This window comes from Arachis stenosperma, chromosome 7 (assembly GCF_014773155.1).
Source record: "Arachis stenosperma cultivar V10309 chromosome 7, arast.V10309.gnm1.PFL2, whole genome shotgun sequence".
NCBI classification, from domain to species: Eukaryota; Viridiplantae; Streptophyta; class Magnoliopsida; order Fabales; family Fabaceae; genus Arachis; species Arachis stenosperma.
This window is the reverse complement of record NC_080383.1, coordinates 89,896,130-89,922,221: the sequence shown is the minus strand read 5'-3', so window position 1 is coordinate 89,922,221 and position 26,092 is coordinate 89,896,130. Positions and strand designations below refer to the sequence as shown.

The 26,092-nt window shown below is 34.5% G+C and overlaps 2 protein-coding genes across 6 annotated transcripts; both read right to left on the bottom strand.

The window, feature by feature from the left end:
• Positions 1–7,131: 7,131 nt before the first annotated feature.
• Positions 7,132–12,249, bottom strand: LOC130940730 (bifunctional phosphatase IMPL2, chloroplastic-like). 5 transcript variants are annotated; one of them, XM_057868962.1, is made up of 11 exons: positions 12,074–12,249; positions 11,518–11,666; positions 11,365–11,443; positions 11,195–11,289; positions 11,068–11,117; positions 10,773–10,964; positions 10,611–10,700; positions 10,419–10,530; positions 9,620–10,335; positions 8,064–8,145; positions 7,132–7,669 (listed from the first exon to the last, which is right to left on the bottom strand). In XM_057868962.1, exons 1-9 carry the CDS (start codon positions 12,235–12,237, stop codon positions 10,265–10,267), a joined length of 1,002 nt encoding a protein of 333 aa, XP_057724945.1. In that variant the 5' UTR covers positions 12,238–12,249; the 3' UTR covers positions 7,132–7,669; positions 8,064–8,145; positions 9,620–10,264. The 5 variants fall into 5 exon arrangements, with proteins under 5 accessions (XP_057724945.1, XP_057724944.1, XP_057724948.1 ...); XM_057868961.1 differs by having other exon boundaries at positions 8,064–8,137; XM_057868965.1 differs by lacking the exon at positions 8,064–8,145 and having other exon boundaries at positions 7,134–7,669; positions 10,419–10,493.
• An 8,704-nt stretch (positions 12,250–20,953) lies between these two features.
• On the bottom strand, positions 20,954–25,754 carry LOC130940817 (sodium/calcium exchanger NCL-like). Its single transcript, XM_057869062.1, has 9 exons — positions 24,775–25,754; positions 24,186–24,383; positions 23,882–24,066; positions 23,653–23,798; positions 23,311–23,572; positions 22,992–23,143; positions 22,642–22,894; positions 22,088–22,369; positions 20,954–21,353 (listed from the first exon to the last, which is right to left on the bottom strand). The coding sequence occupies exons 1-9, from the start codon at positions 25,214–25,216 to the stop codon at positions 21,105–21,107; spliced, it is 2,169 nt and encodes a 722-aa protein (XP_057725045.1). The 5' UTR covers positions 25,217–25,754; the 3' UTR covers positions 20,954–21,104.
• Positions 25,755–26,092: the final 338 nt, after the last annotated feature.

Genomic DNA, 26,092 nt, shown 5'->3' with positions numbered 1-26,092 from the left:
GGAAGTGAGATCACCATTCTCGGCTCCGAGCACGAGGACGTTGAAATAGCGTACAGAAGGATTGCCAAAAGGGAGAAAGTTCAAAAGAAAAAAAACTTAGCATACTTAAGATAACGTACTTGATAAGATTTGAATATTTACCTTATATACTAGTTAGAGTCTTTGGAATTTATTTATGACACATTGGGATGACATTTTTGTGGTGGATCCCTTTTTTTTTAGAACTTATGTGAATCTGTTGGTGTAAAAGAATTCAAGCATGACACTGACGAGTGAGTCGAAAATGACCATCTATTTTTCTTACGAAAGTAACCATCTAGATACATGGTGAACCGAACATCCAGTATACTATTTCTTAATACAGGGATATCTCTTTTGTATTTCAAGCTGACATTACTTGAATCTGATAAGTGTTGACTTCATTATCACTGTTCTTGAACCAATATACTATAATTTGTTTTGAGTACCTGCTACAGTTTACAAGGGTTGAATACCCGAAAACAACCATCCACGTATACAGTTACAGTAAACATCCGATTTCATACATAAATGAACATTCAACACATATAAGTAAAGATAAACATGTAACTACTATCTAAAGCGACTAGCTGCACACCGAATGAAATTAATCAAGCTCCTTATACAACAAAGCATCGGAACTTATCTAGATTAAATTGGTTCATTGAAATTAATCAAGTCTAGTTTCTTGCAACAATTACGAACACACCGGATACCAATATTTTTAGAGAATAAAGCCACCCGTTGCTAACAACAAAAGCATCACACTTGGCATTTGCGTCTTTGAAAAATATCATCTTCATCTACAATTGCCGACAAATGAATAACTATTGAAATCCTATATCCATGAAGAAAAATATTAAAGGTACTCGAAAACCATTTCCAACAGATTCTAACTGCTGCCGAATGAGCTTAACAAAGACATGTAACTACCAGCTTGTTGGCGCTCATGCCGACAAACCGGAACAGCCAAATTCCATATTTTGAGAGGCCTCCAGAGGAACCACCTGCTAAACAACACAAAAAGATGACAACAATTAACTATTTGCATAGTAATGTACTAAATAATCATGCAAGGTCGGATTAATTTAATCATGTACCGGAGCGACATTTAATTTATTCTCTATCTAGTTTATTCATCATATAATATAGTTAATCTAAATATGCAGGATAATATTTAGTCAACCATGAATTCATATCTCTTGAATATTTAACAATTATTTTACAGAGAGTATAAATAACCACATCTCCATTAGCTATATTTTATATTATATACTTCACTAATACGGTTCTAGTGGAGCTTTGGAATCATTATCACACGCAAATTCTGCACATATCAAATATACATGACATTGAATTATCACATGCGAATTCTTCGTCCATATAATCATAAAAAGAATTTAATAAAATCATAGAAGTGGTTGCATGTGGAGTGCTTCTGTTGCATCTACTGAAGCATTTAACATAAAAAGAGCCCCCTACTTTCACTAAGTGGAATGAATAAAAATCATAAACAAATAACCATCCGCTATGCATGCCGTCACATAAATTGCTTACCTTGTTGGATTCCTCACCCTCTTCTACGCAATGGTTGGGATCATTGTTATGTGAATTTGATGAATTTCCGTTACTGACGACCAATAGAACACCACATAGTGGTTGAATGAAATTCAATTCCATTTATGCTCTTCCGAAGTGTGATGGACGTCTCAAACCTGACTCCACTTGTAATCCCTCTAACTTGTGAATGCCGACGTCGCAAGGAAGACGCAAGCCGGCAGCGACGGAATGCCTAAAGATAACAAAATTTAAGATAAATGCTGCCCAAACATAGGAATTAAATAAAAAGTTTCACTCAGGCATTTCATCGAGCATATGATGTGCACAATATGTAAACAAGGATTTTCCACTCAATTTATGCAGCAATCAAATCAAAAAACCAGCCAACAAACATTTTGGAATCCAAAAAGTATCAATCCATTAATCTAAGCCTAATCTAAACACTAAAAGCAGATTTAAAAATTAGTTAACATAAATAAACGAAAGAACACGGGAAGGAGGAAGCATGGAACCTGCGTTGGAAAAAGGGGAAGAATGAAAAAAGAGGAGTAGCAGAGGCGGCGTTGCAGCGGCACAGAGTTCAGCCGCTGCTGGGTTGCACTGGGGTTTCTCGCAGGTGGACTTGATGCGGTGCCGTCAAAACGCGCCGGACGACCAGAATGTGCTGCTGGGAGTTCACCGGTGCGGACTTCTGGTGACAAGACACGAGCCAGGGAGAAGATGCGTTATCACCGTCGGCAGGAGAAGCTGCGTTTTTGGTCTGTCCTTGCCCTTCAGAGAGAGATGTTCGTGGTTTTGGATTTCATATAACTGAATCCTAATTTTTCAAAAAACTCAAATTATCAAATCTTTATAATTAATACTTGTACCCATAATTTAATTTTAATTTCAATTAAACCCCCATTGTATGCATTGTACAATAAAGCTATTGTCTCCTCATACTTTTCCTTCCTATATTGATTGGATGAGCTACAAATGATGATTTTTCCAACACCTTTAAAATGTGTTTTTCCCAAGTTTAAATATCGCATGATAATCCGAACAGTGAAGTATGTTAGCAGGCTCCATATAATTACATCTCTAGGCCCACTGCTTGCTTTAACTATCACTAATAATATGATCATGTTAGAATTAGAAGGAAAATCACTTTGCACTTGCTAGCTATACATAAATGTGAGAAATCAGAATTACTAAACAACTGGAGAATCAATTTGCCAAGGCTTGTACATGGTATTGAACCTAGTAATGTGGCAAATGCGTATTTTAAAATTGTGAAGAGGCCTCAGGACATCTCTAATGATCGACCAGCACACCGAAGAAGGGGTGTTCAAAATTCAAACCGATTCAAATTAAACTGTTTATCTAATTTAATTCAAACTAAAAATTGATTAAAATCACACTTATTTAAATTTGATTAGATTCTATTTTTTGCAAATCACTAGATTGAATCGGATTTTGAATTTATTTTTCATAACGAATTTAATCCAAATTGAACAATATGCTATAATATTATTATTTTATTATTATATTTATAATATGTTTAATTTGTTATATATTTTTATATTATTTATGTATTATTATTTAATAAATATTTTGAGTTTAAAATGTGATTTATTTATTTATTTTAACTAATTTATAATTTTATTTCTATTATTATATTATCGTTGGTTTTTTAAGATATTGTTTGAGACTTGTTATGTCATTGTTGATTATTTAAAATTTGATGTTGAGACTTGTTATATATATATATATATATATATATATATATATATATATATATATATATATATATATAGTTTTTTTAAATTTACAAAATCGCAAATCCAATTCAATCCAAACTGTTTGAAATTGAATCAGATCGAATAAATCATCTAATCTAAACAGTACCGCATGTAAAATTAGTGTTCAGATCAGATCAGTTTTTTACTCAAAACCGATCTAAATTGCACTACAAACACCCCTGCACCGAAGGGAATTTAGATCATCATCAGTTTTTGAGGATTCGTTATTTGCAACCCGTAAATTCTGAGTACAATAACAAAATTAGAACCAAGTCAATTGACTAAAGCACTACATTAGCGGGGTATAAAATAGCATTTATAATTACTACTAGCTTCTACAAACAAACAAAATGCAAAACTTTAATTTCAGCAAAGGGAAACATGAATTGCAGTCACGTTAGGCAGGCATATATAAATAGTATTCGCTACGACTTGTTTATCCCCCTAAAACACAATATTTTGAGCAGTTGTTAAAACGATGTCGTTTTACATATAGTAGCGACCTATTTTCCTTGATAGTGACATCTTCACGAGCTTTGTAAGATCTCTTTATAATAACGAGTAGTTTTAACTGATTGACTGACTTATTAAAACAAAGTTTAAGAACCTTAACCATAATAAAATTCAGTTAAAACCGTCCTTAGAACTTGGATATACACTCTAAATATAATCATGTGATTTTCAATTTTTGACATTATTGGCTCAATAATATACGAGTGTTGAGAATTTTTATACTAAAAGATTTATAGTTCGATTTCTATTATCTTTCAAAAAGTTATAAATAATTCATATTTCAAGTATATAAAAAAAAACTCTTATCTAAATAGACAAATTAGATATTGATCTGTCACCTTATAACTCAGTCTTTATTATGCATTATGAGTTATAACTCGGGGTTAATTATCATTCATTCTTTTACTTGTAACTGACACCTTCATTACCGACTTAATGACCATCATTTCTATCTTAATGACCAAACGGTCATAACATCAATTCTATTCATCAATTTTATGCCTATAAAAAGAACCTTCTATATCTAATCTCAACAATACATTCTATATTCATAGAATTATTATAAATAATACATTCTATATTCAATTATTCATAGAATTATTATAAACACAATATAACACATGATAACTTTTATTTCATGTCTTACATTCTATATTCATATAATTATTATATACCTCTTAAACACTTACTGACTTGAGCGTCGGAGTGTCTTTTGCAGGTACCCACCCCCTTGTTCTCTCCTTGCCGACATATAACTCATCCCGACGAGAAGCTTGAAGACATTCATCGACGGACGAGCTATACAGCGGCCAAACTCAGCAAGAACAGATATATAATTATTTGGGAAAAGAATGTATAACTTTGTATACAGCACTTAGCTAATAATATTCATTATTTTTGTGTGGATTATGGTTCTTATAAAGTGACTGGCCGGACTTTCAAGTGATAAGGAGAGTGCACAAGAGTATGCTGCCATCTTGCTTCTCACGCTTGTGTGGGGGCACTTGTGTCATTGTTGCCAAACAAAAGTTGAACTATAATCATCTTGGTTCCTTTCATACTTCTCTTGATTTTATAATGTTATAACAAATAATGGGTTTTGTGAAAAATGATTTTTGCCACTGTATTACCAACTTAGTGTACATGTACATGCTATGCTGACTCACCCTAACTACTATGAAAACAGAAAGGAAAAGTATGAGGAGACAATAGCTTTATTGTACAATGCATACAATGGGGGTTTAATTGAAATTAAAATTAAATTATGGGTACAAGTATTAATTATAAAGATTTGATAATTTGAGTTTTTTGAAAAATTAGGATTCAGTTATATGAAATCCAAAACCACGAACATCTCTCTCTGAAGGGCAAGGACAGACCAAAAACGCAGCTTCTCCTGCCGACGGTGATAACGCATCTTCTCCCTGGCTCGTGTCTTGTCACCAGAAGTCCGCACCGATGAACTCCCAGCAGCACATTCTGGTCGTCCGGCGCGTTTTGACGGCACCGCATCAAGTCCACCTGCGAGAAACCCCAGTGCAACCCAGCAGCGGCTGAACTCTGTGCCGCTGCAACGCCGCCTCTGCTACTCCTCTTTTTTCATTCTTCCCCTTTTTCCAACGCAGGTTCCATGCTTCCTCCTTCCCGTGTTCTTTCGTTTATTTATGTTAACTAATTTTTAAATCTGCTTTTAGTGTTTAGATTAGGCTTAGATTAATGGATTGATACTTTTTGGATTCCAAAATGTTTGTTGGCTGGTTTTTTGATTTGATTGCTGCATAAATTGAGTGGAAAATCCTTGTTTACATATTGTGCACATCATATGCTCGATGAAATGCCTGAGTGAAACTTTTTATTTAATTCCTATGTTTGGGCAGCATTTATCTTAAATTTTGTTATCTTTAGGCATTCCGTCGCTGCCGGCTTGCGTCTTCCTTGCGACGTCGGCATTCACAAGTTAGAGGGATTACAAGTGGAGTCAGGTTTGAGACGTCCATCACACTTCGGAAGAGCATAAATGGAATTGAATTTCATTCAACCACTATGTGGTGTTCTATTGGTCGTCAGTAACGGAAATTCATCAAATTCACATAACAATGATCCCAACCATTGCGTAGAAGAGGGTGAGGAATCCAACAAGGTAAGCAATTTATGTGACGGCATGCATAGCGGATGGTTATTTGTTTATGATTTTTATTCATTCCACTTAGTGAAAGTAGGGGGCTCTTTTTTATGTTAAATGCTTCAGTAGATGCAACAGAAGCACTCCACATGCAACCACTTCTATGATTTTATTAAATTCTTTTTATGATTATATGGACGAAGAATTCGCATGTGATAATTCAATGTCATGTATATTTGATATGTGCAGAATTTGCGTGTGATAATGATTCCAAAGCTCCACTAGAACCGTATTAGTGAAGTATATAATATAAAATATAGCTAATGGAGATGTGGTTATTTATACTCTCTGTAAAATAATTGTTAAATATTCAAGAGATATGAATTCATGGTTGACTAAATATTTATCCTGCATATTTAGATTAACTATATTTATATGATGAATAAACTAGATAGAGAATAAATTAAATGTCGCTCCGGTACATGATTAAATTAATCCGACCTTGCATGATTATTTAGTACATTACTATGCAAATAGTTAATTGTTGTCATCTTTTTGTGTTGTTTAGCAGGTGGTTCCTCTGGAGGCCTCTCAAAATATGGAATTTGGTTGTTCCGGTTTGTCGGCATGAGCGCCAACAAGCTGGTAGTTACATGTCTTTGTTAAGCTCATTCGGCAGCAGTTAGAATCTGTTGGAAATGGTTTCGAGTACCTTTAATATTTTTCTTCATGGATATAGGATTTCAATAGTTATTCATTTGTCGGCAATTGTAGATGAAGATGATATTTTTCAAAGACGCAAATGCCAAGTGTGATGCTTTTGTTGTTAGCAACGGGTGGCTTTATTCTCTAAAAATATTGGTATCCGGTGTGTTCGTAATTGTTGCAAGAAACTAGACTTGATTAATTTCAATGAACCAATTTAATCTAGATAAGTTCCGATGCTTTGTTGTATAAGGAGCTTGATTAATTTCATTCGGTGTGCAGCTAGTCGCTTTAGATAGTAGTTACATGTTTATCTTTACTTATATGTGTTGAATGTTCATTTATGTATGAAATCGGATGTTTACTGTAACTGTATACGTGGATGGTTGTTTTCGGGTATTCAACCCTTGTAAACTGTAGCAGGTACTCAAAACAAATTATAGTATATTGGTTCAAGAACAGTGATAATGAAGTCAACACTTATCAGATTCAAGTAATGTCAGCTTGAAATACAAAAGAGATATCCCTGTATTAAGAAATAGTATACTGGATGTTCGGTTCACCATGTATCTAGATGGTTACTTTCGTAAGAAAAATAGATGGTCATTTTCGACTCACTCGTCAGTGTCATGCTTGAATTCTTTTACACCAACAGATTCACATAAGTTCTAAAAAAAAAAGGGATCCACCACAAAAATGTCATCCCAATGTGTCATAAATAAATTCCAAAGACTCTAACTAGTATATAAGGTAAATATTCAAATCTTATCAAGTACGTTATCTTAAGTATGCTAAGTTTTTTTTCTTTTGAACTTTCTCCCTTTTGGCAATCCTTCTGTACGCTATTTCAACGTCCTCGTGCTCGGAGCCGAGAATGGTGATCTCACTTCCTTTTTACCCATCTGATTTATAGCTTGGACTGTAGGAGAATGTATGATCACCGTGAATAAATACTCACTCAATAGGTTCTCTGCAATCCAAGTGAATATTCTTTTCAGTTTATAATCAAGTAAGAAAAATTAAAACAACATGAGATATAAAAATTGTATTCATTCCAGCTGCTAATAAAAAAATAGCAGCCCCATATAGAGAAAGGAAATCTTCAGCAAGAATTTAACTGGATTTAGAGACCAAATCAACCAATTATAAACACAACAATGAGCATGGTAAATAAGAATCACACAGCACAACAACATATTATTACCAAACAACAATGGCTACAGCAAAAAATAACCACCACAAAATGAATTAAAGTAACCATCTGTTTCAGTAAACGTCAGGACTGAATGTCTAAGACTAAACCTGCTTTTCAGCACCATATATACACTAGTTTACGTAGAAAACAGAGACTCTTTTAGCATTACCTTTTAAAAAGGTGCTGTCACTACAATCAAATCAAAATAGCAATCTCCATTATGAAAAATGACCATCCAATTGCCTGAAAAACTAACCATCCGACATATAATTGATCTCATCATGTGTACATCGAGTTAGTAACAAATACAAAAAAAAAAGGAATACATCTAATACCAACGCAACAACGATATATGCAAGTACTAATTAATTAAGGGAAAAGAAATAAAATAAAATTTCCTCGTTTCTAACACTCGACTCTCATTCTATCCTCAATTCCAGCAACAATCCAAGATGCTCTCAAAATCAATTTCAGGAGCATTTAACAATAAAAAATGATCTCATAATATATATAGTGACATAAATTCAAAGACGATCACTCATGAAGATCAAACCTCACAATTTTCCTTTTGTAACCATCTATAAATGAGATAAAAAAAACTAACTCATGAAGACATAGCAGCAAATACGAAATTCAACCATCCAATCTGCTATCAAAGCGACCATCCAAGTTCTAAAAATAAAATTATTAACAACCCATGAGGAGGAGCACAGCCATCAATTACAAACACACCAAACACAACCACATATCATACACGGTCTATCAAAACAAAGTATCCCAATTTAATAAGTAATTTAATAACCTATTTGGTAGTAGTTAGTATAATAAATCATTTGTTATTTTCAATAAAAAAAATGAGAGATGAAACTAGGTAGACAATAGACAGAGCAAGTAAACAGAGACAAGACAGTGAAAAATCATAGTTTTGCAACCTAACAATTAAATAACCATAAGGCAAGTATGAAAGTTGGTGGAATGAGTTAATCTGACTTCTCTTTGAGAGTCTGAAAGAAATTTACTTTATGTAAAGCTGCAGGTAAAATAAGCTACCATGAATTATAGATACATACATATATGTAATTTCTTCTTAGTTACTCAAAACTCATGCATTTAATGAGACATATTGCAAAGAATGACTTATATGGCATATTAATAGCAACCTTTGCTATGATATCCTGATGCCATTTGGTCCACATACATATAATAAAAATAAAGAATTTAATCACTATAAGTTGCTTTTGTTCTCTCTCAATTATGGCGTTTGAAAGAGTAAAATGATATCAATAGCAACAATGATAATAAGAGGCACAGCTAACAAGCCAAGAAATTTGATTGACGATATGTATATCATTCCACTTGAATTCAATTAAGATCTTGAATGCCATTACTGTTTACTATCTAATGAACACTAAACCACAGGGTTTGGATGCCTGTCTTGTTGAAGCCTTGAATTTGGGATATTTAGATTGTTTTATTGCTGCCTGAGGCACACATCATTAAAAAAAAAAGCTTATATTGTGTACTTATCCTGCTCATGTATCTGGAAGCATTAGTTAAATTCAATAAATAGAAAAATAATCAAATAGAAAAATTTGAATAATTAGAAAAATAGCAACCACGGCTTGTTCACCATGGGTAATCAAGGATTTAATCAACAAAATCTATCTACATTCAAACATGCAAGAGCGATTATCAATTGAAACATGAATAACTAAACCCACTTACATTGGATGGTTAGGATTCTTTCAGAGATGATATTTATTGTGTTTCCGGTGAACTGTTGACCATCAGACGGCTGTTTTCTCGGGTCGGCTGCACCGCTGCTATGGAGAGGAAAGCGCCCACGTGAGGAGAATTTTGCTGCAACTCGGTTCGTCGGTGAGGGCTCCTTGGTTGCGTTCCTAGTCGGCGGCGTCGCGCCCTGTGACTCGGTTGCAGAGACGGCCGGATGTTCAGCAGAGAGAGGCCGCCATCCTTGATGCCAACGATGAAGAGTATTGCGTTCAGGAGTGACCTTCCTCGGTTGCAACTTGAGAGGTTCTCAGGCTTCTGCGCCGTAACGGGTGTGTGTAAAGATTGGGAGGGTTTGGGTGTTGGGGGAGGGGGGGGGGGACAGCAAAAATAAGGGTTGGGTGATTTAGGGAAAAAGTGAAAATATGAAAAATTGGGTGGTATGTTAATCTGAACAGCCATAATAGAATTAGGGTTATTAATGGATTAATTCTTTCTATTAATATTAATCGGGCTTAATAATCGGCCCATTGTATACTTGGGCAAGAGATATTAGAGTAAGTGCTTTTGAACTACTTATTAGTTAAATTTTGGTGGAAACCGATATCACAACAACTGAATTCTGAAGAATCCCCGTTGTCACTTCCACTGCAATGAATCTATTGTCTGTTGATGGATGTGTTTGTCACCAGCCGCCACAACATTAAAACCTGTGACATGCAATTCACGAAAACCTCAAGTTGATAAGAGGACTAGGAGTAGGAGGAAGCAATTGAAATAAACAAGGCCATACCAGTTGCAATTGAAAGCGGAGAAGCTTCCCAATGAAGTTTTTGTCCTTTCCAATCAGTTATGACACCTCCAGCTCCTTCAATAACAGGTATCAATGCAAGAAAATCGTATGGCTGAAACACAAAAGATCAGCAAAGATAGGTATGTAACAAACTAGTTTGAATGTGGAAGCAGAGTTGAGAAAATATAGTACCTTGAGACCGGACTCAACAACAAGATTCACAAAGCCAGAAGACAAAAGAGCATATGCATAGCAGTCACAACCATATAACGGAATCTTAACCTGCAGAATGCAAATTAAGAATATTCATCTTGAGAAAGAAAGGGAATCCGTGTAATAACGCAACAGACCTACCTTGTCCCTAACACGGATGAATGCATCCTCTGCATCTCCATTGAAGAGATGAGGGCTTGTGGTATACAGGTATGCTTGAGAGAGGTTGGAGCAAGCACGTGTGGATACATGTTTTCTGTTGAGTGTAGTCGTCTCTCCGGTCATCCCGACCCATCTTTCTCCCAAGACAGGTTGATCAATGATGCCAAGGATCTAACCAAAAGGAAAGGAAACAAAATATGGTTGATGGTAATGGCAATCACACGCTACATGAATTCAAATGTAAAGGAGCGAGTTTAAAGAGGCGCGTGCATACTGGTGTACTGTTGTGCAGAAGAGCAATCAGAGTTCCAAAAAGGGGTTTTCCTGAGGCAATGAGAGGCAGAGTCAAAATGAATGGATGAAATATTTAACGAGAGGCGATGAATAATGATAGCAGTTACCAGTGATGAAGCTCTTTGTGCCATCAATAGGATCCAGGACCCAGACATAGTCAGCAGTGTCTTGTTTACATCTCCACCCCTTTTCCTCTCCATAACTGCAATTCTCAATATGCCATGAGTGAGTGAATGCAAAAGGCAACAAAGGGCCTTGTGGTTAAGACTCGACTCACATGGCATGAGAAGGGAAATTGTCTAATATGATGGAAACCATGGCCTCCTCGGCGGATTGATCTGCAATTGTTACTGGACCTGATGCAACGACGACAATTCCAATTAACAAAGAGAGAAAATGAAAAGCATTGGAAGGTTGGAGGGGGCCATACTGAGGTCGTCTTTCTGAATAATGTCGAATTTACTCCTGAAATACTGACGGATGACCTCTCCGGCAGCATCAGCAACTTTGTTGGCCACGTCGGCAAAGCGGTTCAGGTGGGGAGGCGCATTGGGAGTGGACACCGCCATGGCTCTGGGTCTGTAAGATGCAAAATTAAAATTAGGTTGGAGTGTGGTGAAGAGTGAGATTGTGGGATTAGGAATATACTCAATACAGTGAGGAACAACTTGGGGCTTCATCACTAACTCTCACACTCAACCTCACGGGTATATTCTGACCAACACAACTCCCAAAGCATGCCACTAGTCCACTACCATGTAAAGCCCTCAATATTTGTTTTTCTGGTTAAAGTGGGCCCCAACATAACAGCGTCTTCAACCACCCCTCATGCTAAATCTACTTTATATTGTTCTTGAAAATTTTGCAATGTATCTACTCTATTTAAAAAAATAATAAATCATTTTAATCCCAGTTACTACTAGCTAACATCATAATTCTCAACAGACACTTGAAGCCTATTTCAATTCTCAGCAGACAAAACTAACCTTATAGCTTGAAGCCCGCCACCCGTAAAGTTGCATAAGCTCAACGCCGACGGCGCTGCGAAGGGTTGTCCATGACCAGCAGTTCTTAGAGATTCTGATGGAAGATGGGTTACTGGTTTTGCCAAAAAGGTTGGTATTTGTGACGCACTGACGGCAGACCTCATCAGTCTGGACTTGGCGTGGGAAAAGGGAGTTCAAAATCTAGTGATTCTTCTGTTGCAATCAAGGTTCTGAAAACTGGACCAGTCATCAAACTCTAATCACTGGTTCACTAGTCCAACCGGTTCAACTGTGATTTAACCGTAAAAACTGTTTTATAATAAAATAATAAATAAATATAAATAAATACCCTAAAACATAATTATAGTCTAATATAAACCTTAAAATGTTCAAAATTTAAAGAACTACATCAACTAAAATCTAATATAACATTTGATCTCATCAATTATTAACAATTTATCATTCATTAGTTGTTATATCACTATTGATATCATTAAGATAGTCACAACAACAACAACAAAGCCTTGTCCCACTAAGTGGGGTCGGCTACATGAATCAAACGACGCCATTGTGCTCTGTCATGTATCATGTCTACAGAGAGACCGTTTACATGTAGATCTCGTTTGACCACCTCACGGATGGTCTTCTTAGGTCTTCCTCTGCCTTTCGCTCTTTGTCCATCTTCCATCTCATCCACCCTCCTGACTGGATGTTCTATCGGTCTTCTTCCCACATGTCCAAACCACCTGAGACGCGATTCAACCATCTTTTCCACAATGGGTGCTACTCCAACTCTCTCCCTTATATCTTCATTCCTTATTTTATCCAATCGCGTATGACCACTCATCCATCTCAACATCTTCATCTCTGCCACACTCAGCTTATGTTCGTGCTCCCCTTTAGCCGCCCAACACTCCGTACCATACAGCATAGCCGGTCTTATAGCGGTGCGATAGAATTTACCTTTAAGTTTTAAAGGCACTTTTTTGTCGCATATAAAACCAGATGCACTCCGCCATTTTGACCAACCTGCTTGGATCCTATGATTTACATCCTGTTCAATCTCTCCATTATCTTGTATGGTGCACCCAAGATACTTAAAACTTTTAACTTTTCGTAGGATGTTTTCTCCAATCTTCACCTCTATATTGGAGTTTTCCCTTCTCAGACTGAATTTACATTCCATATATTCCGTCTTGTTACGGCTTATGCGCAGACCATACACTTCTAGAGCTTCTCTCCATAACTCCAACTTCTTATTTAGGTCTTCCCTTGACTCTCCCATAAGGGCGATATCATCGGCAAAAAGCATGCACCATGGCACAGGCTCTTGGATGTGCTCTGTGAGTACTTCCAAGACTAATGTGAAAAGGTATGGACTTAAGGATGATCCCTGGTGTAATCCTATACCAATAGGGAATTCCTCTGTCACACCACCTTGAGTCTTCACATTAGTTGTGGCCCCATCATACATGTCTTTGATTGCCCGAATATATGCGATCTTTACTCTCCTATTTTCTAAAACCTTCCATAAGACCTCCCTTGGTACCCTATCATACGCTTTTCCAAATCAATAAACACCATGTGCAGATCCCTTTTATTACTACGATACCTCTCCATCATCCTTCTTAATAGGTATATCGCTTCAGTGGTAGATCTGCCTGGCATAAATCCAAATTGGTTCTCTGTTACTTGTGTCTCTTTTCTCAACCTCCGTTCTATCACCATTTCCCATAACTTCATAGTATGACTCATAAGCTTAATCCCTCTATAGTTTCCACAACTTTGTATATCCCCCTTATTCTTGTAGATAGGTACCAAGGTGCTCTTTCTCCACTCATCAGGCATCTTCTTTGACCTTAAAATCTCATTAAAAAGCTTGGTTAACCAGTTGATGTCTTTTCCTCCATGACCCTTCCAAACCTCAATCGGGATATTATCAGGTCCTACTGCCCTGCCATTTTTCATCTGCTTTAGAGCCTCTTTTACCTCGAAGTCTCGAATCCTTCGATAGTAGTCAAAGTTTTGATCTTCTTCCCTTGTGCATAATCGACCAAGGCTCGGAAGAGTCTTCTGTCCCTCATTAAATAACTCGTAGAAGTAGCTCTTCCACCTTTCATTAATCTTCTCCTCTTGAGCCAACACCTCTCCATCCTTATCCTTTATGCACTTAACCTGATCCAAATCTCTCGTTCTTCTTTCCCGACTCTTTGTGATTCTATATATACATTTTTCTCCTTCTTTCGTGTCCAAAGACTGGTAGAGACCCTCATATGCTCTTGTCCTTGCTTCACTTACAGCCACTTTTGTCTCTTTCTTAGCCGCCTTATATTTTTCCCAGTTATCTGCATTGCGGCATAAAGACCACTCTTTAAAGCATTCCCTTTTTATCTTTATCTTTTCTTGTATACTCGCATTCCACCACCAGGACTCCTTGTCTCTTGGTCCTATTCCTTTAGATTCACCAAAACTTTCTTTTGCTGTTCTTCTAATAACTTCTGCCATCTCCCTCCACATCTCTTCCGCGCTTCCATTCCCATCCCACTTTGCCTCTTCTCCTACCCGTCTTAGGAAGCTTCTTTGTTCCTCACCTTTCATCTGCCACCACCTCGTCCTTGGGTTCTTCGTATGATGTCTTTTCCTCAACTTTTGCTCAACGCGAAAATCCATGACGAGCACCCTATGTTGTGTTGTCAAACTCTCTCCCGGGATAATTTTACAGTTAATGCAAAATTTCCGGTCGACTCTCCTCAACAAGAAGAAGTCGATTTGAGAGCTTGTCATGCCACTCTTATAGGTTATAAGATGTTCGTCTCTCTTTTTAAAACATGTATTTGCGATGAGAAGATCAAAAGTTGAGGAAAAGTCCAAAATAGTTTTACCTTCGGCATTGATCACCCCGAAACCATGGCCTCCGTGAATACTCCCATATCCAGTCACTTCTCTCCCAACATGGCCATTTAAATCTCCTCCTAAGAAAATCTTATCTCCCAAAAGTATGCCTTGAACCAAATTCTCTAGATCCTCCCAAAACCTTATCTTGTGTTGTTCGTCTGAACCCACTTGCGGTGCATAGGCGCTAATCACATGGAAAGCACCTCCCTCCACCACAAGTTTGATAGAGATGATCCGATCTCCCACCCTCTTGACATCCACTACGTCCTTCTTCCACTGCTTATCCACAATTATTCCAACCTCATTCCTATTCTTCACCTTTCCTGTATACCAAAGTTTGAAACCAGAAGTATCCAACTCCCTAGCCTTTGCACCAACCCATTTCGTTTCTTGTAGGCACATAATGTTATCATTAAGATAGTCACAAGAAACAAAAAATTCATTGAACTAACCAAACCAATAACAAATATTCAATCATCTACTCATCTAGTTAATTGAGTTAATTTAATTCATCTATCCCTTCATTGAATTAAAAACAAATTCAACTATGATAATTTTCATCAACAAAAAATTTAGCTCCAAAGATGACTTATAGCAACAAAATTTAGCTAAGTAATTATTTTAGTAAGACAGCAACAAATTCAACCTAATATATACCAGAACAAATCAAAAGTTACAACTCATAACACATTCACAACCCAACTCACAAATCAAAACAAAAATTTACAACTCACAAGTTTATATGACACAAAAATAAATTCAATTAGCAAATAAAACAACCAAACTACTAGCCATGAACAACTAATTAACTAAAGTCTAAATAAGTAAATTCAGTTCAATGCAGCAGAGAAGATTCAATCATACAGATTAATAGCTCATAACAAAAATTCAATACAGCACAACACAAGTACAACAGATTGGATTTATAAATCAATCTCAGCAGAATTAATTCAATATCAACAATCTGAATCCAAATAAAAATTCAGTAAATTAATAACTCAAAACTCAGCAAAATCATCAATAATACATCATAAGCATATTGAGAACAAAACAAAGAAGAAAACAATATAGCACAAGTACAACAGATTGAACATTGAAAAAGATAAAGGGGAGGACTTGCCTAAACGGGTGGCAAAGGGGAGGAGAAGAGCCACAGCGAGTCAGAGACCAGAAAGCATAAAAAATACGAAGAACAAGCCCTAGCAGTGAGCACAATTTTTTTAACTTCAAAAGGGGATCATAAACTATTGGTTCTATGAAAGTTCAATGAATAAACAAACTACAATAAAATGCAATGGCCAAAACAGGCCAATGATGAAATAATGAAGGGTTTCTCTCTTCAATTATATGTTCAAGCTTGTGGGAGGCCAGAATCAACAGAATAGTACCGTTAGGATAGTCCTTCTTCTTAATTCTTATATATCTCAAACGATTTCCTACAAAAAGAAAACTGAGCACAAAACACGGCCTTAAAATAGAAACAGAACAACACTCAGAAATCAATCACCTCTTCCAAACACGGCCTTAAAACAAAACAGAACAACATTCAGAGTATGAGCATTGATCACAAAAAATTGATTTCTGAACAAAACAAACTCAGAGTAGCCATTAAACATTTCAATATGATTTTTGAAAAAAAACATGAAAAAAAAAAGCTTTGATGAGCACGACGGATGAGCAACCATTACCTTCAAGGGACAAGCACGACGGACGACTCAACGACGGCAATGGTGGAGAGGGGTCGAAGACTTGAAGCATGAGCACCAGACAAGGACCGAAGCTCCTGAGCGCGACGGACGGTGGCGGAAGCGCGGCTGAGCAGACGAAGACGACGGATGCCGAGCGACCTCGAGGAAGAAGCTGCGACCGGTGAGAGCAGGGATCGGAGACATGGAGCACGCCGACAGAACGAAGAGGGAAGAAAAGGAAAGAAAAGGAGAAGGGCTGGGAGAAGGAGAACAAGGAATGAAGGAATCTGATTGCCTTTTCTTATTTAAACGAACCATAAAATGGCGTCGTTTCATGTAAACCGGCCGAATTCCAGTTCAATCCAACTGACCACTTCAACAGTTTCCATACGATTTTTAAAATGGCGGTTTTTTTTATAGACCAAACCGTAGAAGTTTTTAATTCTCGGTCTGATTGGTTCGACTCGTCAATCCATTCCAATTTTTAATCTTTGGTTTATGAATAAAATGAACATCATCCATACTATCCAGAATAGTCATCCGGATACCAGAGATAATAAACATCTCATGTTATAAAAAGTTGATTTTGGGGTTCACTAAGGTTCGAACTCTTGACCTTCCAAATCTAGAATTCTAATACCACGTCATGAAACCACTCATCCCAAAAACGTAACCTAACAGGACAATGTAACACTAATGATCATATCTCTAATACTTTCTAAACCTCCATTGTACACATTGTACGCTTAAGCCATTGGTTCCATATACTTTCTCTTTATAACTATGTTCATATCACTAAAAAAAGAAGGTTTCTGAATATGTTTATTTTGGCTGGAAGGAGAAAAACACTTGAAAACTTTAATTTTTGGTTTGATTTTTTTCTTCTGAAGGCAAAGATAATTTTATACTCAAAATTATGTTTATAGAAAAAAGCAATAATTATTAACTTTTGCATTCATTAAGGCTGCATTTGTTTTTGAGAATAAAATAAGACACCGAGAATAATATATAAATTGTGTTTGTTTTTAGAATAGGACAAGACAAGACACTTAGAATAAGACATAATAGACAGAGACACAAAATTTTGTATTCTTATATTTTGTTTAGTGATAAATTAGAACAATTTATAAAAATCTACTTTATTCTCATTTTTTTCATTCAAAAAAAATTGAGAAGAAAAATATAATTATAAAAAATTAAGAGGAATAATAAAAAAAATAAAAAATAAGTTGTATCTCTCGTTAGTATTTCTATAACCTTCCTGTTAGGATGGACACAAAATACATTAATTCATGTCTCTAGACACAATGTCTCTATTCATGTCAAGGTTCTAAGAACCGGATTGGTTATTGAACCGCTCTAATCACTGATTTACTGATTTATTGGTCTAATCAATCCAACCGTGGTCTAATAAAAAAAACTGTTTTAGAATAAAATAATAAATAAATTATAAATAAACATCCTAAAATATAATTATAATCTAATATAAATTTTAAAATATCCTCCAAATTTAAAATACTATATAAAATATCATCAACCAAAATGATATGATCTTATCAAAATACAAAGTCAAAAATTAAATAATAAGCAAGACAAGAGAATGTCCTGAAACCAAAAAATTATAATAACTTTAATAAAGAGATAATTGAGAACTTTAGATGGTAAACAAATTTATGTGAATGGTAGTCACTTTATAATACAAAAAACTAAAGATATTACACATCATTTTAGCAACAAAATTTTAGTTCTGACAAGACACACTGAATCATATATGTGTAATTAAGCACAAAGCTTATTTATTTATAGAAACTAAAAACACTATCAGCAGAGAGCAACAACATGATCAAGCGGTAGAAGTTTAGAAGGGACAGAGTCTTTGACAATTATTATGGCACATACGATCACCTAAAAAAATTCATGTAAAAAAACAATGATAATATCGACAAATAATATGATACATAACAAGATGGATGTAAGTATATACAACTTGACCAACAAAACATTTTATATATAGATCAAGACATACGATAATAGTAGTATAGTGAATTTAAGGTTTTGCTTTTTCATAACACTTATTGTGAAGAGAAAAGAATACAAGTAACTGAGTGTTCAAAAGACAACATACAAAAATAGAAGAAATTGCATTTCAAGAAGTGAAATTTAAAAAAAATGCAAAAAAATATCAAATATGTTCCTTTTGTAGCAGCAGCAACTAATTAGTGCCAACAATTTCAACCAATAAAATCCAATAGCCCATTTAATGTCAACATTAGAATTGATCCACATACACAATTTCATTGCTATATTTCAAACAACAAGAAGTATTAATTTGATTGATTATGATAAAATCAACCACCACACATAACTAAGGTAAATACATTAACAAATTAGTTCTTAAATTCATATCAAAATTCTACTAAGATTGGTGGATTTTTTTTTCAGAAATAAAATAAAAAAATTCATATTTTACCAAACACCATTTTTGAACTTTAATTCCTCAAATGCGATTTTTTTTTTATTTAGAGCAAGTTTGTTGCAGGTCGCACCCCGACAAACTCTATAAAATTATAAAGTTCGTCTTACCGCCGGTGAATTCCCTTTAAGTTTTTTGAATCTCGCGTTTTTAATCTATTTTAATCAATTATCATTATCTCTAAATAGTATATAGATCTATAAATAATATATAGGAGTACACAACAAATATGACTTCTTCAAAGATTTTTTTAATTATAAATTAAAAAAAAATAGCCATATTTAATAATTCAAAATAAAATACGGACTTATAATTAAAAAAATTCTTATTAAATATAGCTTATTCTAGTGTATTTGTATATTTCTCGAGACAATGGTAACGATTGTCATTGTTAAATATGACTTATTTTAAAAGAAACGTGATAAAAAAAATTTTACTATGAGAAAAGTCATTTTTTTTACTTCCTTATAAACACTTAAATAACTTTTTAAAAAGTTATAATTTAATTTTAAAAATTATATCAGACATTAATATTATTACTTTTTATAAGTTAAAAGCTCAAAAAAGTAATAATGATACTCATAAAGATGGAAACCGCTTGATGGAGATGTTTAATTTTTAACTTTCAAAAGAAAGTTAAGGGAGTTGAGTGTTATGGAAGAGAGAAAATATGAATGGAAAGTGAGAGGAAAAGAGAGAAGGAACTCAATACATCTACCATTGAATTATGGGTTCCTGCCATAGAATGCGTGCGGTGCAAGCACGCAGAGAGCGTATTATCAGTGCAATAAGCTGGGAGCGGGTTGCATGTCTGTCAGAACAGCGCCTCTAACCTCCTGTTAAATTTTGTTTGGAACTATTTCACTGTAAAACTCACACTTCTCTCCAATTATTAAATAAAAAAGTGGCAGGATGTTAGTTATTACCAAATTCGATTAAATTATATTTTTCTCTATCGTCTTTATTGGTGGAATTTTTTTAAATAAATAAAAAAATTATATTTACCACTTTACAGTAAAATACAAATATTTACTATTTTACATAGTATTTTTTCATTTTGCAAGTACTCAATTTCGCCGTCAATGCATGCAAAATAGAAAAGAAATGCTAGTGAAATGTTAATAATCTATTTTTTGTTAGTTTGATTTTATTAAACAAAAATAATAAATTCTGTTAGTATTTTTTGAGATAAAATATACAGAAAAAATATTCACATACAAATTTAAATAGTATAATACAATAAACAGTCGTTGAAGAAAAAAAACAAGAAAAGAAAAAGAAAGAAAAAAGGAAAGGAGGAATTCACATATTGATTTCTCTTTATATTTGTAGGCATTTGCAATATATATAGAAACAAATATCATTTGCTAACGAGTTATAACTCAAATAACATAATATTTTCATACTCACTTAGAGATCATAGATTCGAGCCTTTCTCCTAACTTTAGAGAAAAAAAAGGAAAAAAAAATAAATACCATTAAACTAATGTAACAATGATATAAATTATTATGTGATAGTCCTTTTTGTTTGACTATCTAATAAGAAGGAGCATTAATTTTTTTTTTTTTAATAAAATAACATTATTACAAAGAATTCGAAAAAGATCACCATTTGAAGCCAGTCATTCGTCATCATTTGAATCTATTTAGGCATCTTATTTTGCAAGGAATTCAATCATATCATTTACTTTTCTTTTTATCATATTAAATCGTACCGTTTAAAATTGGTAAAGTTTTATGTTAAAAATCATTATAATTATATTTCTCTGCAGGATCTAATACTATTTTCTAATTCTTAGCCACATTTATTAGTTCTGCACAACATGATATTATGTGATTGTCTTTTCATATAAAGCAATCTAACATGCATTGTGTGATACATTTGACAATTCATTCCACTTAATAATACTTGCTCACAAAACCAAAGTCAGTTAGTCTAGTTGGTCTCACTCTCTAGATTCTAATAGTTGATTCACTAAACATAGTTGAAGATATCTTTGAGAACAAAAACAAAGAGCAATGAGATGAGGTATAAGAGGTATGCAGGGATTGATGTCCAAAGAGGGAAAGTGGTGCGGAAACTAGCAGCAATCCCCATGACAGCACAAACAATGGCCACAACAAGAACATCTGCTGAGAATTCCCAAGTTATGTCCCTCACATATATCAGAATAGATATCACCACAAATCCAAGAATGTTGTTCATGAACACTGCTCCATATATCTGCATCCATTCACCCAAATTTCTAATATATAAGTATCTAGTACTTAAAAATATAGATTGATCTCTATTTACAATGCTTGGTTGTTTAATTAGCTCAATACTTGGTATTTTTATATGAGATGTTAAGAGCTATGATGATTCTGGAGTAGAAAACATGTAACAGAAAGTGAAGGATACTATGGTGACATGACTTAATATGGATAAAGTATATTTTTTGTCTCTGAAGTTTGACAAAAATTTCAAAAATACTCCTAAGTTTTATTTTATTTCAATTTTGTCCCAAAAGTTTTCCATTTGCATCAAATATATCCTTGACGGCTAATTTTTCAAAAAATTTAAAACCAATTCAACAACAATTTCATAAAAACAACTCTCAACACAAGCAAATCAAACATCATTTTCATGCATTATTATTAGATTGATCTTAAATTTTTTGAAAATTTAACCGTTGGGGATATATTTGATGCAAATCGAAAACTTTTGGAACAAAATTGAAACAAAATAAAACTTAAAGAGTATTTTTGAAACTTTTGTCAAACTTTAGGGACAAAAAGTATACTTTACCCAGTTAATATTCTACTAAAGTTGTACTCGAGAGATTCAGGCGCTAATAAATTATAAAAGTCATTTTGAAAAGTTGAAAAAAAAAAACCACAAATAAATATGTGATAAACATTGAAAATTGATCACTCTTGTAAAAAAAAGTGTGAGAATGGAATAGGAAGATTGCTAACCTCATATATTGTTTGACAAGTGTTGCTGCTCTTCTTGTGACTAGCTTCTTTGATTGCTGCAGTTGCTTCTCTGAAATTTGTGGCCAGAGGTACCAAGATAAATGAGATGGAAAAAGAAGAAAGTCCTGCTTCTTCAGAGAAGTTCTGGACACTTGCTATTAGTGGCTCTGCAAGAAGGGACAACATGGTAATTCCCAACACCACATATCCTATAGCCTCCAACCATGCAGTTGCTCCTTTGCTTTGGTTTTGTTCCATCACCTTCTCAACATCTTCCCATGTCTAAACCACAAAAATATCAGATTGTATGCAGTTTTCAATTTGTTTCTAGTTAAATTGAAGAGTTTAATTTTGATGTATAATAGTATAAAATATTTTACAAAAATATCTGTTCTTTTCAATGACCACTCAGACGGAAGCATTACATAATCGAACGTATATGTAAAACTATTTATACTAACAGTACATCAAAATTAAATTCTAAATTGAATGGTGGAATTTCGAAAGTAAAGAAAAAAAGGTGTTGTTTGAGCAAAAAGGAATAGGGAAAATACTTGATGAGTTCCATGAGATGAAGATTTTGAATTAGCAGCTTGGCTGGAATTTGAGTTTATCCATTTTGTGAAACCATCAACAAATTCTTTCTCGCTGATTTCATTGTCTCTATTGACATCAAGATCTTGAACAAGTTTCGAGAGTGCCTCCTCCGCATCGACAGCCTTACTAAAATGGATGTCTTTCACTATTCTTTCTAGCTCAGATCTTGAAACATGGTTATCTCCATTGACATCAACTTCCTCAAATAGCCTGTTGAAGTTGCATAACATTGGTTACTCAAAATCATGAATATGTATCAAAAGAATGTTATTGGCAGATAAAAATGAGGCAGAGAATAGTAATTGACCTTCTAATGGCGGCTTTATCAGCTGTGCCATCATCATTAAGGAGCCTGCCAACCACATCCTCACTCTGGACATGCTTCAAGACTTGAGATACAAGATGTCCCTTCAATTCTCTTTCTTTCCTCACATGTTCAATCCATGGCTTGATAAATGTCTGTTCAAGTTTTAATTTTAATGTTAAATGGACTAAAATCCTGCATTTTCTTAGATAAAAACGTATAAATGGTTATATATCTAGCAATTTATGCATAGGTCTATTTTTGTTTTATGTTAAAATTCTATCTTTATTTAGAAGAACTCAAGTCTAAACATTTTTGTTACCTGATACACTTTGTTGAGTGATTCTTTTGGGAGGTATTGTCTATCCAAAGCATGTTTTGTTTGGTTAATATATTCTGTCAAGCCACTCACAAATTCTTCCTTGGTTATAATTTGGTCACCATTTTTGTCAAAAATCTTCAACATGTCTGCTATCTGTTCCTCTTTGATGTTTGTGTCTGATAATTTGTTCTTGAGTAGTAACTCTTTTACTTCTGATGCTGATAAATCCTTTCCCTCATGTTGACTAATTTCTTGATATAGCCTGATAGTTTGTGTAGAACAACAATTTTGACATATGTCAAATAATTCAAATAATTAATCTTTCTATTAAATCTTACTCACCCACTTATGGCATTAACATTAGGAGTGCCATCCTCAGCCAGAATCTTTTGCAGAGTTTGCTTTTCAACACGTTGCAATATTCTTAATATCAAATCATCATGTTTTATATACTCTAGTCTTGTTTTCTCTATCTGAGGTTTGAATACCTTCATACAATAAAATTAAACAAATTTAGTTAAGATAATTCAACTAGAAATACTAATAGAAATTGTTGGATGAGAAATTAAACCTGGTAAATGAAGTATGAGATGAGGAAAATGACAGCTACAATAAAAGCAATCATTAATGTCACATTGCGCAGTGTGGAAGAGTTTGGGAACAAATTCGTAATCTGCATTATAATCAGTGGTGTCACTGAGAAAACCATGTTTCTTGCCATCTTTCTTGTGTCCACATCCATGGTAATTCCATAACCTATAAATCAAAGTGATGAATAAGCAACACCTAAGTTTAACATTCAAAAATAAAAAATAAAAAAGAGAAAATCTATAAATGAGTGGAAAGAACTAATAAGATTATGCATATATATATACATGTAAGTGATTCTTTTATCCCTCCACATGATGAGTTTGTAGCATCAGAATCAGAGTCAAGTTTCAACTTTTGCTTGCCAATGATGACACAGGTTCCCCACACAACAGTGAGAAGCAAGATAGAAGAACCAGCCAACAAACCAACTCCAGTTGAAGCATACTCTTGTGCACTCTCCTTATCACTTGAAAGTCCAGTCACTTCCACAAAGAAGGAAACAAAAAAAGATTAGCTAAGACTAATTAAGATAGACCATATAAATAAACTATTCCAATTGGTTGCTTAACCAAATATTATACAAGTATACAACAAATTCTTTAGTCAATTTTAAAATTTCTTTAAGAAAAAATATAAGGTAGTCAATGTTAATCAATTTATGTTAGCTAATTGTGTTAAGATCTAAAATTAAGATTTTATGATTTCAGATCTAAAAAATTTTAAAAATATTAGTTGATATTGACCATAAAAAAAAAATAGCTTTCAAGCATTACTCGACTCAACATAGCTTTTGAACCAACTCAAAAAAGATGTTATTGAGTAACTAAGAAGAAAATGATGAAACTAAAAGAGGCTCGTAATGATGTTGCATACCAACTAGAATTAAAGACTCAGGAAGAGCACCAAGAATGTCAAAGGCACTAGCACCAAAGACACCAGGTCCAAGAATCTTGAAGATTTGTTCACCACCAGCAGCCAAGTATGATTCACCATGGAACAACAAGTACTCATACACCAATATCAGGAACAAGTGACCAAAAATGTTGTTGGAACATGGCAAGAACCCATACATTTGTTTGCAATACTTCCCACCAGAAGAAGAAGAAGAAGACTCATCAACAACAAAAACCTCTTGTCTTTCATTATTATTATTATTATTATTATTATTATCAACTCCATCAGAGACTAATAACTCATCATAAGGACTAGTGTATGTGTGGAGAATGCGGCATTCAACATGATGAATTGCTACTACAACAAAAACAGTAAGAACAAGAATAGTGAAGTATGGTTTATTAGAAATTATGCTCTTCATTTTTCAGGTGCTGTATGTAGTGGTGACGAACAAGAGAGAAAAGTATCCAAGCAAATTAAAGCCAAGTCTTCATTCACATGCATCATGTGAATTAGGAACCACTGCTATATAAAGTATTATTAATCCAAAATATTTTTCTGAAAGTAACGTTTGCTTGTTTAGATCAGTAACAATTGCACAATAAAAGAAAAAGAAAAAGAAAAAGAAAATACAACCTGGTCCATAGACCCTCAATAATGCAAATGTAAATCCTAACAAATTATTCATGATGGATAACTCACTTGAACTGGTCGAGCGATCAACTCATTCATCCGCTTAAATAAGTATTGGAAGTTAGTGTTCTACCTTCTGTATGCTATAACTCATCGGCTAATAACAGATTTTCAAATGGAGTTCTGATCCACAACAAATTAGTCCTTAGTCTATCAGATTGAAAAATACGGTGAAAAATCAAAATTTTTCATCACATATCTTTTAATGTAACATCAGATTAATTTGGAAGTTTTCTATACACAGTTCATGGTGACCGTCCAAGGCTAAATACTGGCATGACACCGATAGCGAACAAGTACCGCGAGAGAAAGATGAAAAGGATTTTAAAAAGTGAGTCAAATAGTGCTTAAAATTGTCGGGAGGGAAGCAGATGGGGCCGGCGATGCGCCCCGATCGAATGTGGAACGGCGATGCTTGTCCGCCAATCGACTCGGGACGTCAACCGACGCGGATTGCGGCAGTGGCCCATGCCCGGGCCATCAATAGGCTCACAGATATATCATCGTTGCGATTGTGGAAGGCAACGCGCGCTCGCTGGCGTGCTTCGGCACCTGCGCGTTCCAAGCGGGTATGTAAGATGTGAATATCATACATTTTAGGGGC

Bases quoted from the DNA above. Each gene is read 5' to 3' on its own strand.
- LOC130940817 (XM_057869062.1), bottom strand. From the start codon at position 25,216: ATGAAGAGCATAATTTCTAATAAACCATACTTCACTATTCTTGTTCTT. The intron at 23,573-23,652 runs GTGAGTAAGATT...ACAAACTATCAG, and splicing joins AATGTTAATGCCATAAGTGG to GCTATATCAAGAAATTAGTC. The intron at 22,895-22,991 runs GTCAATTACTAT...CAACTTCAACAG, and splicing joins GATAAAGCCGCCATTAGAAG to GCTATTTGAGGAAGTTGATG.
- LOC130940730 (XM_057868962.1), bottom strand. From the start codon at position 12,237: ATGAGGTCTGCCGTCAGTGCGTCACAAATACCAACCTTTTTGGCAAAA. The intron at 11,290-11,364 runs GTGAGTCGAGTC...TGAGAATTGCAG, and splicing joins AATTTCCCTTCTCATGCCAT to TTATGGAGAGGAAAAGGGGT. The intron at 10,701-10,772 runs GTAGGTCTGTTG...TGCATTCTGCAG, and splicing joins TCATCCGTGTTAGGGACAAG to GTTAAGATTCCGTTATATGG.